The sequence below is a fragment of the Mizuhopecten yessoensis genome, unplaced genomic scaffold (genome assembly GCF_002113885.1).
Source record: "Mizuhopecten yessoensis strain PY_sf001 unplaced genomic scaffold, ASM211388v2 scaffold5809, whole genome shotgun sequence".
NCBI lineage: Eukaryota > Metazoa > Mollusca > Bivalvia > Pectinida > Pectinidae > Mizuhopecten > Mizuhopecten yessoensis.
Genome location: NW_018406234.1, coordinates 195,404 through 211,091, shown reverse-complemented (window position 1 = coordinate 211,091; position 15,688 = coordinate 195,404). Strand labels below are relative to the sequence as shown.

The 15,688-nt window shown below is 39.1% G+C and overlaps 1 protein-coding gene across 1 annotated transcript in view; it reads left to right on the top strand.

The window, feature by feature from the left end:
• LOC110451141 (GPI-anchor transamidase-like) overlaps positions 1 to 13,041 on the top strand; it is a 15,645-nt gene extending 2,604 nt beyond the window's left edge. Inside the window, exons 2-10 of the mRNA XM_021499000.1 lie at positions 781 to 926; positions 1,408 to 1,466; positions 2,363 to 2,439; positions 4,803 to 4,914; positions 5,277 to 5,373; positions 6,471 to 6,588; positions 8,161 to 8,271; positions 9,640 to 9,818; positions 11,561 to 13,041. Of these exons, the coding sequence (XP_021354675.1) occupies positions 781 to 926; positions 1,408 to 1,466; positions 2,363 to 2,439; positions 4,803 to 4,914; positions 5,277 to 5,373; positions 6,471 to 6,588; positions 8,161 to 8,271; positions 9,640 to 9,818; positions 11,561 to 11,633 (972 nt within the window). The 3' untranslated portion in view covers positions 11,634 to 13,041. The remainder of the gene's footprint in view (positions 1 to 780; positions 927 to 1,407; positions 1,467 to 2,362; positions 2,440 to 4,802; positions 4,915 to 5,276; positions 5,374 to 6,470; positions 6,589 to 8,160; positions 8,272 to 9,639; positions 9,819 to 11,560) is intronic.
• Positions 13,042 to 15,688: the final 2,647 nt, after the last annotated feature.

Below are 15,688 nucleotides of genomic sequence, written 5' to 3'. Positions count from 1 at the left end.
CCTCATCAACAGATCTTAGAGACCTAACCTGGTCACATCTAGTCCTCATCAACTGAACTTAGAGACCTTACCTGGTCACATCTAGTCCTCATCAACAGATCTTAGAGACCTAACCTGGTCACATCTAGTCCTCATCAACTGATCTTAGAGACCTTACCTGGTCACATCTAGTCCTCATCAACAGATCTTAGAGACCTAACCTGGTCACATCTAGTCCTCATCAACTGAACTTAGAGACCTTACCTGGTCACATCTAGTCCTCATCAACTGATCTTAGAGACCTTACCTGGTCACATCTAGCCCTCATCAACTGATCTTAGAGACCTAACCTGGTCACATCTAGTCCTCATCAACTGATCTTAGAGACCTAACCTGGTCACATCATGTCCTCATCAACAATTCATAACGGCCTAATCTGGTCACAGCATGACTTTACTTAGATTTGACAACACTCGTATTAAAGCATTAAAAATACGACACCAAAGAGAAACCTGTTGTGACTATGTATGAGATCTAAACAGGTGTAGGTGACATAGTTAAATGTTATAACTAAATAATTGAGCCTGTTTCATAGACAAGTGTCATGCAGTTTTAATCTTCAGACTTGTCTTATTTTAATAAATACAAACCAGTAACTCATGTACAAGTCAACTAGATGTAGTTAAGTGATTGAGCAAGCAACATCAAATTGTCTTTGTCAGAAAATTCAGAAGACAAGTTTTGTATTTTTCAAAACCAGTTCACTACAACATATAAATATTCAGTAATTCTATGTTTCAGGTAAATCCAGAGGAGTTTTTCACTAGTGGTCATACCAACAACTGGGCTGTGCTGGTGGACACATCTAAGTTTTGGTTCAACTACCGCCATGTGGCTAATGTATTGTCCATCTACAGGAGTGTTAAACGCCTGGGCATCCCAGACAGGTCAGTCTCCATACATAAAAGTACTTCAGAATCCTGATCTTATCAAAACAGACCTTTCTCCATCAAACATCAGTTTACAATTTGTGATAGATTAGTTTTTCGTATGTACCACCATCTTGTACCAATGCCACTGCTGATGATGGGGATAACTTAAATCTTATAAAAGATATTAAAAACTAAAATGTATTACCTACCTACCCTAATTTCTGACAAGTAAAAGGAAACAAACATGTTATATGTTTGGCCTAATGTTGTACCGAAATGGAGGCAATGAAAATACCTAATGATCACTAATAGTCATTTTCAAAGCCATCAAATTGCTTCTATACTCAGACAAAATAAATAATTTTCATAGAATTGAATGTCACTTGTTCATTATGAGTTTCTTCAAATACAAATATCATATCTTTTATTTCCTTTTTTTGAAACTCAAATATTCCTAAAAACAGTAAACGTAATAATATGGTGTTTTATTCTGTAGTCAAATCATCTTAATGGTGGCAGATGATATGGCATGCAATCCCCGCAATCCTCGGCCAGGTAGGTATCTCACAATCCTCGACCAGGTAGTTATTACACAATCCTTGGCCAGGTAGTTATCTCACAATCCTTGGCCAGGTAGTTATCTCATAATCCTCGACCAGGTAGGTATCTCACATTCCTCGGCCAGGTAGGTATCTCACAATCCTCGACCAGGTAGTTATTACACAATCCTAGGCCAGGTAGTTATCTCACAATCCTTGACCAGGTAGTTATCTCACAATCCTCGGTCAGGTAGGTATCTCACAATCCTAGGGCAGGTAGTTATCTCACCATCCTTGGCCAGGTAGTTATCTCACAATCTTCGACCAGGTAGTTATCTCACAATCCTCGACCAGGTAGTTATCTCACAATCCTCGGCCAGGTAGGGATCTCACAATCCTCGACCAGGTAGTTATTACACAATCCTAGGCAAGGTAGTTATCTCACAATCCCCGGTCAGGTAGGTATCCCACAATCCTAGGGCAGGTAGTTTTCTCACCATCCTTGGCCAGGTAGGTATCTCAAAATCCTCAACCAGGTAGGTATCTCACAATCCTCGACCAGGTAGTTATCTCACATTCCTCAGCCATGTAGTTATCTCACAATCCTCGGCCAGGTAGGTATCTCACAATCCTCAGCCAGGTAGGTATCTCACAATCCTCGACCAGGTAGTTATCTCACAATCCTCGGCCAGATAGGTATCTCACAATCCTCTGTTATGTAATTATATCAAAATCATTAATTTCTCTGCCTGATAGATAAGCCCAGTGCATATTAAACCACAATAGTCCATAAATTTGGCGTAGTTTAAATTTGGCATATTGCTGTTAACATAGCTAACATTCATATTTTTGAAGTTTTTACAAAATTGGAGATCAATGTTATTTCAGTGAACTCTTTAACTTGTTTTGTAGCAACTGTGTTCAATAATGCTAACCAGCAGATTAACGTGTACGGAGACGATGTGGAGGTGGACTACAGAGGCTATGAGGTAGGTGGGTTGTTGTGGTGTGACTTACTGACGATGTGGAGGTGGACTACAGAGGCTATGAGGTAGGTGGGTTGTCGTGGTGTGACTTACTGACAATGTGGAGGTGGACTACAGAGGCTATGAGGTAGGTGGGTTGTTGTGGTGTGACTTACTGACGATGTGGAGGTGGACTACAGAGGCTATGAGGTAGGTGGGTTGTTGTGGTGTGACTTACTGACGATGTGGAGGTGGACTACAGAGGCTATGAGGTAGGTGGGTTGTTGTGGTGTGACTTACTGACGATGTGGAGGTGGACTACAGAGGCTATGAGGTAGGTGGGTTGTTGTGGTGTGACTTACTGACGATGTGGAGGTGGACTACAGAGGCTATGAGGTAGGTGGGTTGTTGTGGTGTGACTTACTGACGATGTGGAGGTGGACTACAGAGGCTATGAGGTAGGTGGGTTGTTGTGGTGTGACTTACTGACGATGTGGAGGTGGACTACAGAGGCTATGAGGTAGGTGGGTTGTTGTGGTGTGACTTACTGACGATGTGGAGGTGGACTACAGAGGCTATGAGGTAGGTGGGTTGTTGTGGTGTGACTTACTGACGATGTGGAGGTGGACTACAGAGGCTATGAGGTAGGTGGGTTGTTGTGGTGTGACTTACTGACGATGTGGAGGTGGACTACAGAGGCTATGAGGTAGGTGGGTTGTTGTGGTGTGACTTACTGACGATGTGGAGGTGGACTACAGAGGCTATGAGGTAGGTGGGTTGTTGTGGTGTGACTTACTGACGATGTGGAGGTGGACTACAGAGGCTATGAGGTAGGTGGGTTGTTGTGGTGTGACTTACTGACGATGTGGAGGTGGACTACAGAGGCTATGAGGTAGGTGGGTTGTTGTGGTGTGACTTACTGACGATGTGGAGGTGGACTACAGAGGCTATGAGGTAGGTGGGTTGTTGTGGTGTGACTTACTGACGATGTGGAGGTGGACTACAGAGGCTATGAGGTAGGTGGGTTGTTGTGGTGTGACTTACTGACGATGTGGAGGTGGACTACAGAGGCTATGAGGTAGGTGGGTTGTTGTGGTGTGACTTACTGACGATGTGGAGGTGGACTACAGAGGCTATGAGGTAGGTGGGTTGTTGTGGTGTGACTTACTGACGATGTGGAGGTGGACTACAGAGGCTATGAGGTAGGTGGGTTGTTGTGGTGTGACTTACTGACGATGTGGAGGTGGACTACAGAGGCTATGAGGTAGGTGGGTTGTTGTGGTGTGACTTACTGACGATGTGGAGGTGGACTACAGAGGCTATGAGGTAGGTGGGTTGTTGTGGTGTGACTTACTGACGATGTGGAGGTGGACTACAGAGGCTATGAGGTAGGTGGGTTGTTGTGGTGTGACTTACTGACGATGTGGAGGTGGACTACAGAGGCTATGAGGTAGGTGGGTTGTTGTGGTGTGACTTACTGACGATGTGGAGGTGGACTACAGAGGCTATGAGGTAGGTGGGTTGTTGTGGTGTGACTTACTGACGATGTGGAGGTGGACTACAGAGGCTATGAGGTAGGTGGGTTGTTGTGGTGTGACTTACTGACGATGTGGAGGTGGACTACAGAGGCTATGAGGTAGGTGGGTTGTTGTGGTGTGACTTACTGACGATGTGGAGGTGGACTACAGAGGCTATGAGGTAGGTGGGTTGTTGTGGTGTGACTTACTGACGATGTGGAGGTGGACTACAGAGGCTATGAGGTAGGTGGGTTGTTGTGGTGTGACTTACTGACGATGTGGAGGTGGACTACAGAGGCTATGAGGTAGGTGGGTTGTTGTGGTGTGACTTACTGACGATGTGGAGGTGGACTACAGAGGCTATGAGGTAGGTGGGTTGTTGTGGTGTGACTTACTGACGATGTGGAGGTGGACTACAGAGGCTATGAGGTAGGTGGGTTGTTGTGGTGTGACTTACTGACGATGTGGAGGTGGACTACAGAGGCTATGAGGTAGGTGGGTTGTTGTGGTGTGACTTACTGACGATGTGGAGGTGGACTACAGGGGCTATGAGGTAGATGGGTTGTCGTGGTGTGACTTACTGACGATGTGGAGTTGGACTACAGGGGCTATGAGGTAGATGGGTCGTCGTGGTGTGACTCACTACAGGCTTTAAATATAAAAGTGACACCAAGTGGTGGTTTACAAATAAGAATCTTCAACAAAATGCCTTACATGGGTTTTGTTGGTCAGAATTAAAGGGTCCAAGGTCACATTAAATACACCTGAGCGTAGATTGCGAGGGGGGGGGTTAGGGGGGTGTATATATAGGTGAGCATGAGCCTCTACTCACTTTGTTCAATTCAAAAAATATGTTTGTCGATGTTCCAGGTCACAGTGGAGAACTTCATCCGAGTTCTAACTGGTCGACTGCCACCAAGCACACCGCGGTCCAAACGGCTGTTGACAGATGAGAGGAGTAATGTACTTGTTTATATGACTGGTAAGAGAGAATATGATTTACTTGTGAGTGTAAATCAGTGAAAAAAATGAAGCTTTAGTCATCTGACATAAGTGTTTTTACAAAATCCATAGGAGTTGATCATTATTTTGTGTTGAATACTAAGTAACACCTCTGATTTCTTATTGTCATGTGGTTGACATAATGCATTTGATATGTCTTTTTTTCCTGTACTTGACACATGTCTCATATATACACATGTCATACATGTCTTTCTATCCTGTATTTGACACATATCCTGTCCTTCTGTATGTAATACATGCCTGCAGCCTGTTGTATAATCTAACACTTGTCTTAATACTTTCCTCTATTTGACACCTTCTTGATACATTCATAATTTGTAGGCCATGGTGGTGATGGGTTCCTGAAGTTTCAGGATGCAGAAGAGATTTCCAATGTAGAGCTGGCTGACGCCTTCGAGCAGATGTGGCAGAAAAGGAGGTCAGGCCTGATCATACATCATAACTAATAGGGTTTAGACCTGATACACTTATCTTCACTGTACACTCCCCCATTATGAAGTAGCAATTGGTATTATATTCAAGTTAACTTTTTATTCGTCAGTCTGTAGATGTGTCATGCCGTTCGTCCTTCTGTTAGTTATTGTCATCACTCTAACAGGTGCTAAACTTAAAATAAGTCTAGTATTGGGATATTTTGAATCAGTTCATGTATGCATATTATGCATGCTTACTCCAAGATTCAAGTTTGCTGTCACTAACAATAGATTTTTTTGTCATTGCTTTATAACAGTAATTAGTCCCCCAGTGGTACTTCCAGAGGAGGCTATAGGTTTGTCCTCTATGTCTGGTATAAAAGTCATTCTTTGGTAGGCAGAGTATGTAAACATACTGAAATCAGGTCTTTATCTTCAAAATTCCAAGTGTTATACTCACTTACGTTCTCTGTAACCCTGGGATATGTCATGACAAAATCGAAGGTGCAAGGTTGATATTTGATTGATTTCAGGTAAAAATAAAACTGACCAGTTGCTAGGCTGTTACCTGCACTTTGAAGATTACAGAGAAGTGATACCTGACTTAAAAGCTGGTCAATTTTACATTAATTTATGCTTCCGCATATTTCTTTTGATTTACATCAAAAGATCAAACTTGTCTACCTGAATCTTCCACAAGGAGGCACGTACAGAACCTTCAATTCTGTTCCTGTGCATACCTCATATACTGTCATCTAGGAAAGACAGAGTATCACATAAAAAAGATTGAGTCTATTTCCCCACTATAAACAGATTTATGGCCATTTGTTTTCCATGCAAACTTTGTTTGGGTCATATCTCAAATATGCTGTATCACATACAATTGCCTAATGGATTATCTAAGACTCAACTGCACCACACCAAAATTAACCTTTGATAACCCAATATCAAAGGGTCCTGTCACTGTCCTAACCATGTATTGCTGTAGAGGTTTTTGGATCAATAAGACAGAAATATAAATTATGAACAAAATGAAATTGTTAGAGATAAAACATGTGTGGTAGCATAATTGATAATCCTAGCTGTGTTCTGTGTGATGTAGGTACCATGAGCTGTTCTACATGATTGACACCTGCCAGGCGGAGTCTATGTTCCACAAATTTTACTCTCCAAACATCTTGGCTGTGGCCAGCAGTAAGATTGGCGAGGACTCTCTGTCGGTAGGTTACTTATCCTGTCTGTGGTAGCTCATCAACCCATCACGAGGACTCTCTGTCAGTAGGTTACTTATCCTGTCTGTGGTAGCTCTTCAACTCATCATGAGGACTCTTTGTCGGTAGGTTTCTTATCCTGTCTGTGGTAGCTCCTCATCTAATCACGAGGACTCTCTGTCGGTAGGTTACTTATCCTGCCTGTGGTAGCTCCTCAACCCATCACGAGGGCTCTCTGTCGGTAGGTTACTTATCCTGTCTGTGGTAGCTCCTCATCTAATCACGAGGACTCTCTGTCGGTAGGTTACTTATCCTGCCTGTGGTAGCTCCTCAACCCATCACGAGGGCTCTCTGTCGGTAGGTTACTTATCCTGTCTGTGGTAGCTCCTCAACCCATCACGAGGACTCTCTGTCAGTAGGTTACTTATCCTGTCTGTGGTAGCTCCTCAACTCATCACGAGGACTCTCTGTTGGTAGGTTACTTATCCTGTCTGTGGTAGCTCCTCAACTCATCATTTGGACTCTCTGTCAGTAGGTTACTTATCCTGTCTAAGGTAGCTCCTCAACTCATCACAAACTATTTAATAAGGTAGCTCCTCAACCCATCACAGACTATTAAATAAGGTAGCTCCTCAACCCATCACAGACTATTAAATAAGATAGCTCCTCAACTCATCACAGACTATTTAATAAGGTAGCTCCTCAACCCATCACAGACTATTAAATAAGGTAGCTCCTCAACCCATCACAGACTATTAAATAAGGTAGCTCCTCAACCCAACACAGACTATTAAATAAGGTAGCTCCTCAACTCATCGCAGACTATTAAATAAGGTAGCTCCTCAACTCGTCACAGACTATTTAATAAGGTAGCTCCTCAACCCAACACAGACTATTTAATAAGGTAGCTCCTCAACTCATCACAGACTATTAAATAAGGTAGCTCCTCAACTCAGCACAGACTATTAAATAAGGTAGCTCCTCAACTCATCACAAACTATTTAATAAGGTAGCTCCTCAACCCAACACAGACTATTTAATAAGGTAGCTCCTCAACTCATCACAGACTATTAAATAAGGTAGCTCCTCAACCCAACACAGACTATTAAATAAGGTAGCTCCTCAACTCATCACAGACTATTCAATAAGGTAGCTCCTCAACCCATCACAGACTATTCAATAAGGAAACCTTGGATCCACACATTGTTACTTGTAACATAGAGTTAAGTACCTATTTATGTATACATTCATCATGGATGTAACAAACTTATTCACCTAAACATTGATCATAGATATCGTTAATTACTTCACTTAAACATTGATCATAGATATCGTTAATTAATTCACTTAAACATTGATCATAGAACATTAGGGCTGTAGATTAAAGTTGCTCAAGTGTTGGGCAATAATTTGTTTTGCTGTAAGCCAGCTTCTTTAGCAAAATGTATATGGCTTTGTACTTATGTAGTCTTGTATGGTAATAATGAGCATTGTTATGATTCAACATAAATAATATATCAAGCATAAATAAATTATAATGTTGTTTAAAACATTTCAAGACATGAATGTTACATATTGCAGCACCATGTAGACCCGACCATTGGAGTGTTTGTGATTGACAGATATACTTACTACGCACTGGAGTTTCTCGAGTCTGCCAAACCTGAGAGCAAGAAGACTATGGGACAGTTTGTAAGTGTCTGTTTACACGTGACATAACTGAAGGGGTCAGGCTGTGGTCTGATGTTTTAAATAATGTTACCATACTTTTCATGATACAACTTGGGGCAAAATAACCCACAAACAGGACAATAAATTAGGTAATATCATTTTATTTGCTTGAAAATCCTATCCCATTTGGTTGTAAGCTGAAAGAGGATGATTTAATTTCTTTGTATGGATACAGGTCAAGTTTATACTTCAAAAAGAAAGAGTGTATAGTTATACCTGAGCTATGATGTGGGCAGTCAATGTAATACATTAGTATAAAACTGCTGGGTACCTTTTATCAATGAATCCAATTGAGATGATGTCGCTTTTCAGAAGATCAGCTGACATGTTGTTGAACACCATCAGATCAAATGTTTCCTTTTTATGCACTATCTGGTTAGTTTAAATTCAAAATCAATGTAATACAGCGTAAAAACAAATGACCTTGGGATCACTGGGTGTACTTACGTGGGAAAGAGTTACTTAGATGTTACACTCGGGGCACATGTATTCTAAATAGGTAGTGGAGGGGGAAAAGATGTACATCTTTACGTAATGGAGGGGCGAAATAAATATCTTTCTGTGTAGAGGTAGGAAAAATCAGTATTGCTTTATGTACTGGAGGGAGGAATTAGTATATCTTTCTAAAGAAGAGGAAGAATTCAGTATCTCTTCACACAGAGGGGGAAAATTAGTATGTATGTGTTTTCTGGGTAGATTGTTCTTATAACTGTACATATCATTCAGTAAACTGTTACTCCTCGATAGAAAAATTTTGAATGTAATATGTTACTATTTCATAACATGAATCTGTGTGTTATAACTTTGAAACATTGATTTACTGTCTCTTATAACATGAATCTGTGTGTTATAACTGTGAAACATTGATTTTCTGTCTCTAATATCATGAATCTGGGTGTTATAACTTTGAAACATTGATTTACTGTCTCTTATAACATGAATCTGCTTGTCAATGTAAAACATAAAACAGTGAATATGATGTGAAACAATGGGTTAATGTTAAATCATTTAGTAACTGTTTATAATAGGAAACAATTTGTTACGGTTAAACGTTTCTTTCCTGTTTATTTCATAACACTTTTTGTAACAATATGACATCTTTTTCTAAACTTCATAACATTGAACTCTACACATGAACTTAGTTGATAATTGATACACGTCGAACACTAAGCTGGAACTATGTTGCTATATAAATTGTAACAGTACAGGGAATAGTGTGTTACTGTATTACATTGAAACATTCATGAGAACTCGATGAATGGTATACTAGTACATACTTCCCGACATATAGACTGTCCGGTTACTATAGCGATAGCTCTCTGTGTGCAGTTGAAGGTGTGTCCACGTTCCCAGTGTTCTTCCACCGTGAGTACACGCAAAGACCTGTTTCCAAGGGACCCAGACAAGGTTCTGCTCACTGACTTCTTTGGCAGCGTGCGTAATGTCGAGCTCCTTACAGACACTATTCAACTGGAGAATGTTACAAGGGAGACAACCCAGCAATGCAGGTATTATACAATGTATTGAAGTATAAGAGAACTTTTTCAATAATCACAGTGTTATGTAAAACAATGAACCAACACTCTGAATCTATAAGATGCATGTTAATGTTGTTTTTTTCATATACAAAGGACTAGGTATAAAACAGAAAAGGATTCAAATTAGCCTGTAGCATTCACAGTTGCTGCCTGAAACTGAAGGTGTTTAAGTGAAAAAATGTCATATGGATGGTATCACATTGCATTCCTTTTAACTCATGACTAAACTGTGGTAAGATTTGAAGATATTAACATCAAATTGAAAACCAAGTCTCATTAAGCACTAAAACCGAACATGCATAAAGGGGCAGTAATTAAGGTTTAATTTTAATATTGATTTCTTACTTAACTGTTTGTTTTCTGTCCGTCAAGTTTTTCAACAGTCAAACTGTTTTCTCTTGGACTCATAATTTGGCCTTTTCTAACAAATTTAGAAAAAAATATGTTTTTGTTGTTTAGTTTTACATAAATCATTTAAATGGTTTTTATACCGCAGTCTTTGGCAGAGCATATATTGTCATCATCCTGTCTGTTCGTTGAAATGTCCTTCTGCCAACATTTGGCTTGTCCCCAGGATCCTGAAAAAATGTGCAACCGTAATGTCATGAAATTCGGAAATCAATCTATGGGGCCAAGTTAAAAGACTAATTCATTCGTTCAATGTCAAGGTCACAGCTACAGAATCTTTACAATGCAGAAAATAGTTTACAGGTTCCTGACATTTTTTTCAATTTTCAACAACATTTCATGAAACTGAACTCAGTTACACAATTACATAATCTTCACATGATGATATGAAATAAGATAATTTTTTATTTGGTTGGTCTGCAAACACTGGTTGGAAGTACATGTATATACTTCTATATTCCAGTAAACCCATCCTCGATATACAGGGGTTACGCTCACCTTTGCTCTCTACACTACCACTGGATATCGAGGAAATATATACTACTTGTTTGTTTGTTTGGAAGTACATACTACTTGTTTACCAGTATACCTTGTTTGTTTGGAAGTATATACTACTTGTTTATCAATATACATTGTTTGTTTGGAAGTTTATAATTCTTGTTTATCAGTATACATTGTTTGTTTGGAAGTTTATACTACTTGTTTACCAGTATACCTTGTTTGTTTGGAAGTTTATACTTTTTGTTTGCCAGTATACCTTGTTTGTTTGGAAGTATATACTACTTGTTTACCAGTATACCTTGTTTTTTGGAAGAATATACTACTTGTTTACCAGTATACCTTGTTTGTTTTGAAGTTTATAATTCTTGTTTATCAGTATACATTGTTTGTTTGGAAGTTTATACTACTTGTTTACCAGTATACCTTGTTTGTTTGGAAGTATTTGTTTATACTACTTGTTTACCAGTATACCTTGTTTGTTTCGAAGTTTATATTTTTTGTTTGCCAGTATACCTTGTTTGTTTGGAAGTATATACTACTTGTTTACCAGTATACCTTGTTTTTTGGAAGAATATACTACTTGTTTACCAGTATACCTTGTTTGTTTTGAAGTATATACTACTTGTTTACCAGTATACCCTGTTTGTTTTTAAGTATATACTACTTGTTTACCAGTATACCTTGTTTGTTTTGAAGTATATACTACTTGTTTACCAGTATACCCTGTTTACCAGTATACCTTGTTTATTTGGAAGTACATGTATATACTTCTTGTTTACCAGTATACCTTATTTGTTTTGCAGTAAGGACATGTGTGAGGAAGAGAAGCAAGGGGAGAGGCTTGTCTATGCTGAACAGTTTCCTATGCCAATCTAAGGGTACTGATCATCTTTGTGGACATCAGATAAGCTGAAGATATATGAGGGATGACCAGTTTCTTTGCCAGTGATTATCTTTGTGGACGTCATACTTTAGGCTGGATATTCATGAGGAATGACCACTGTCCTGTACCAGTCTGAGGGTACCGGTATTTGGTCATCATTTATGGATATCAAGACTCAAAGCTGGATAAGAGGGCTGACCAGTGTTCAGTACCATTCCAAAAGTGCTGATCTTCTTCCTGGATATCTGGCTGAAGAGTGGATGTGAGGGCGGACAAGTGGCTTGTATCAATCCGTTAGTGTTCATCCTAAAACAAAGTCACCTATTGACTGGCTGATGGTGAGGATGCAGAACACTGACACTAGACTAGATAATTAACGTATCACTTTGGGTCGCATACATCTTTGTTACTACCACATTTACAATTAAATATGTGCATGTAATTACCAAGACTTTTGAGAGATCACTATAAAAAAAACATGTTATACTCGTCTTTTTATATGAATTGGCTGTTTAAACACCGAGGTCATTCAAGGTCGACTCTTTAGATATGATTGGCCGATGGTTTTCATTTCGTCACCACATTTGGTACAGATTTACTGTTAACGATGCTAACTTTTGTTAAAAAACTAGATTTGTTCTTGATTTTTGCAGTTCTGAGCATAACATGTACAATCCATGGTACACTTGTTTATTTATAAGTGTATTGAAGGAATAAGTGTCAAGGATGTGCATTGATTAGGTTGCCTTACAAGCGTCAGTAGCACTGGTGTAGTGAATTTCCCTTTAGCTAAGCAGTAGAGCATCAGGCTCGAGAGCCAAGGGTCACAGGTTTGAGCCCCAGTGACGGCACTATCTTGATCACTATTCCTCGACCTACTACAAACTGGTGCCGTTGACCCTCCCCGTTCACGGAGAGTCAAAGAACCAGGGTTGGTGTTTGGAAAAAAGGGGGAATAGTGTAAAAGATGTGGATTGATTAGGTTGCCTTACAAGCGTTAGCTGTAGGGAATTTCCTTTTAGCTTAGTGGTAGAGCATTGGGCTGGAGTCACAAGTTCGGGCCCCAGCGACGGCACTATCTTTATCACTATTCCTCGTCCTTCTACATAAGCGCAGGATTATTTTTTGGGTTATACTATATATATAAACCAAAATAATTTTCTGTACGTTTATGCAAAATGCACAGGTTTACCAGTATCAGTATACCGTAACGCCCCCCCTCCATTTTTTTTAAAAATTAATCCTGGTTATTCCCCAATTGAAAAAGACAGACAACACCGTTTTAGTTCAAAGACTGAATAATTATAAGCGTATCTAATATCCGAAAACTAAATTAATTTTGCAGTAGAAAACACAAACTGTGTTGTAATTTCATTGCCAAGCAACTTCAATCAATCAGAAGTAAGAATTACAAAAACCGCACCAAACATGCATTGTGCGACATCGTCACTTTTGTGATGTCTTTTTTAGAGGAATCTACATTGGGAAAACCCAGTATTATTTTTGTATCATTCTGAAATCTTTATGTGTCAAGTTCCTGTACTGTTATTTGTATTTGAACCTATGTGTATAAATTATTTCCTGTAAATTCTTGATTTCTTAGAATGACTAGAATTGGAAGTAATATTTCATTAAAGTTGTATAAATGTATTTAAATGAATGGAATTGTTTGAAATAAATGAGACTTGTTTGTGTATGGTAGAAAGACCCAATGTGTAGCAGACTTAAAATGTTGTAAAAAATCTATGAATGTGTGCGAAATATTTGAATGATACAAAATAAAAGGAATCTGTGGAATTTTATTTTCAGAAAAAATCGTTTTGCTTTATATTCGGGACCTAATTCCCAAAGGATTTAAGTTCCCCGAGGATGTTTAAGTGTTGTTGGGGTGAAGTGTCAAGTTAAGAAACAAACAGGCTCCACTCCTCATGTCTTAGATACACGATATTGCCAATAAAAATACATTTCTGTTCTAACAAGTACTGTTGGTGTTCAAATAGAACCAGTCATGTTGCTAATTTCTACAGGATTTAAACAAATCTTCTCGGTAGTTTTGTCATGGTTCCTGTCAAAGTCAGTAAATCAGTAGCTCTAGCTATTTCAACACTTACAAGAGATCCTCAAGGGTTCATTGAAAGATTATGGAATGTTACCGTTATGCAGGCTGTTTCTTTCCTACTTATTTTTGAAGGACTAGTTCTATATTAGCGTTATAGGATATATCTATCCTATAGTCCTGAGTGATGTAGACTTAGAAATTTCAACCTAACAAGGGTACGACTTATAAAGTTACAGTACAATGCTTTGCAAATCCCAAATCCCCATCATATAGGAATATCACTTCCTACAAAATTTGGTTGAAAACTGTTACGTGATAATTGAGAACAAGTCTTTAAAAGAGAAAGCAATGGCTCACAAGTCAACTTCAGGCCAGACCAGCGTACAAAAATCCATGATGATCTTTCGGGTTATTTCAGAGAAATACCATCAACAACATTAATTTTGTACTTTACATGTTTTAATAATTATAATAATGAAATAATTTGAGGTTCTTATATACCGCTTTATCACAACCTAGTTCGTAGGTCGTCTCAAAGCGGTTCACAAATTATTATCCGTGATTACAGGGCCTTTGCAACCAGCCAATATCTTTCTCAACTCCCATGGGGAGCATACAGCCGGTGCTGCCATTTCAGCGCTCATAGTTAGCATTCAACAATTCTAGCACTGCCCAATCACGTACGCATTTGAAGCCGAGTAGTCTGGAACAAGCGGAGCGAAGTATCTGGCTCAAGGATAAAACACAACACGAACCCCCCCAACCCTTCGGTCACTGGACTACCGTTTTCTGAAGCCGACCTGTATATAATATCTGGACATGTCAATGGCACATCAATTCCATACGCAAATGTACAGCTTGGTCAGTTTAACAATGAAGCAAGCAACATACCATGACTTTGTGGTACAGGACAGAATCTGGGGCCAATCCTGTAGCACGACTATTTAGTCTTTCATGCCAAGCAAGAAGGTATAATCTCTATTTCCTAGTTGCTGCACTTTAGCTTCCCCATGCCACTCCTTTTGGTTAGGTTAGAGTCATCCCCAGTTTTTTCTGATCAATAATACACGTTATTCATCACAGAGTATTGGAAGAGTCAAATAATTATGACCAAATTACCGTTTTTGGCTACTCCCTTTGGCACCCCTGGGGTTAGCCCCTACAACTATAGACGTTTCAAGTCAAATGTGTTAATTTGATCAAAATTTGAAGCTGTGGCAGTCTAGTATATATACTAACCTTGTTCCTAGAGACCTGGTTAACATTAGTACTACCTATTCCCCATGTTGGACATCCTTAACAGGAAGCTTGTTAAATACCATAAACCTCTGAATATCATGCTATTCACCACAAAAAGACCAGTAACTCTATCAAATCTTTTGAAAACCTCGAGATTATTTGTGAAGATAGTGCGAAACTTTTAGGTGTGGATATCGACTTCTTAAATGTCTCGCCTTTGTAGAAATGAAAGACTGGGAAAATTACCATTTTTGTACATTGACCAATACTAGGAAATGGAAAAAGTTCAGGAACGAGCACTTAGTTTTATACTTAGTTTTATTGAAAATTATCGTGTCACGAGTTGTCCCCCTTTGGAATCGACTTACACGTCTTCTACAACTCTTTGAACTTCACTGTTGCTTTTGTTATTGAATTTGCCGATATACTTCAGTACTTTACTTATTTTATATTTGATATTTATTTAAAAGATCATTACTTTTTACAATATCATAATTATAGCTCTGTTTCAATGACTTCATTCTCTTTTTAATTCACACTATATTAGTGTATATCCTGTACATTTTTACACTCTGCTACATTAGCATATATGTACATTACACTAGGATAGTGTCTTAACTTGTCTTTTGTACCACTTGTATGACATAGTTTAGGATGAAAATGGTTTAAGGATCGACCAGACAAATGGCAGTTTTAATTGCCCAGCATCTGATGATGTTGTGCTTTAAATTGATAATACAAGTCTTGGAA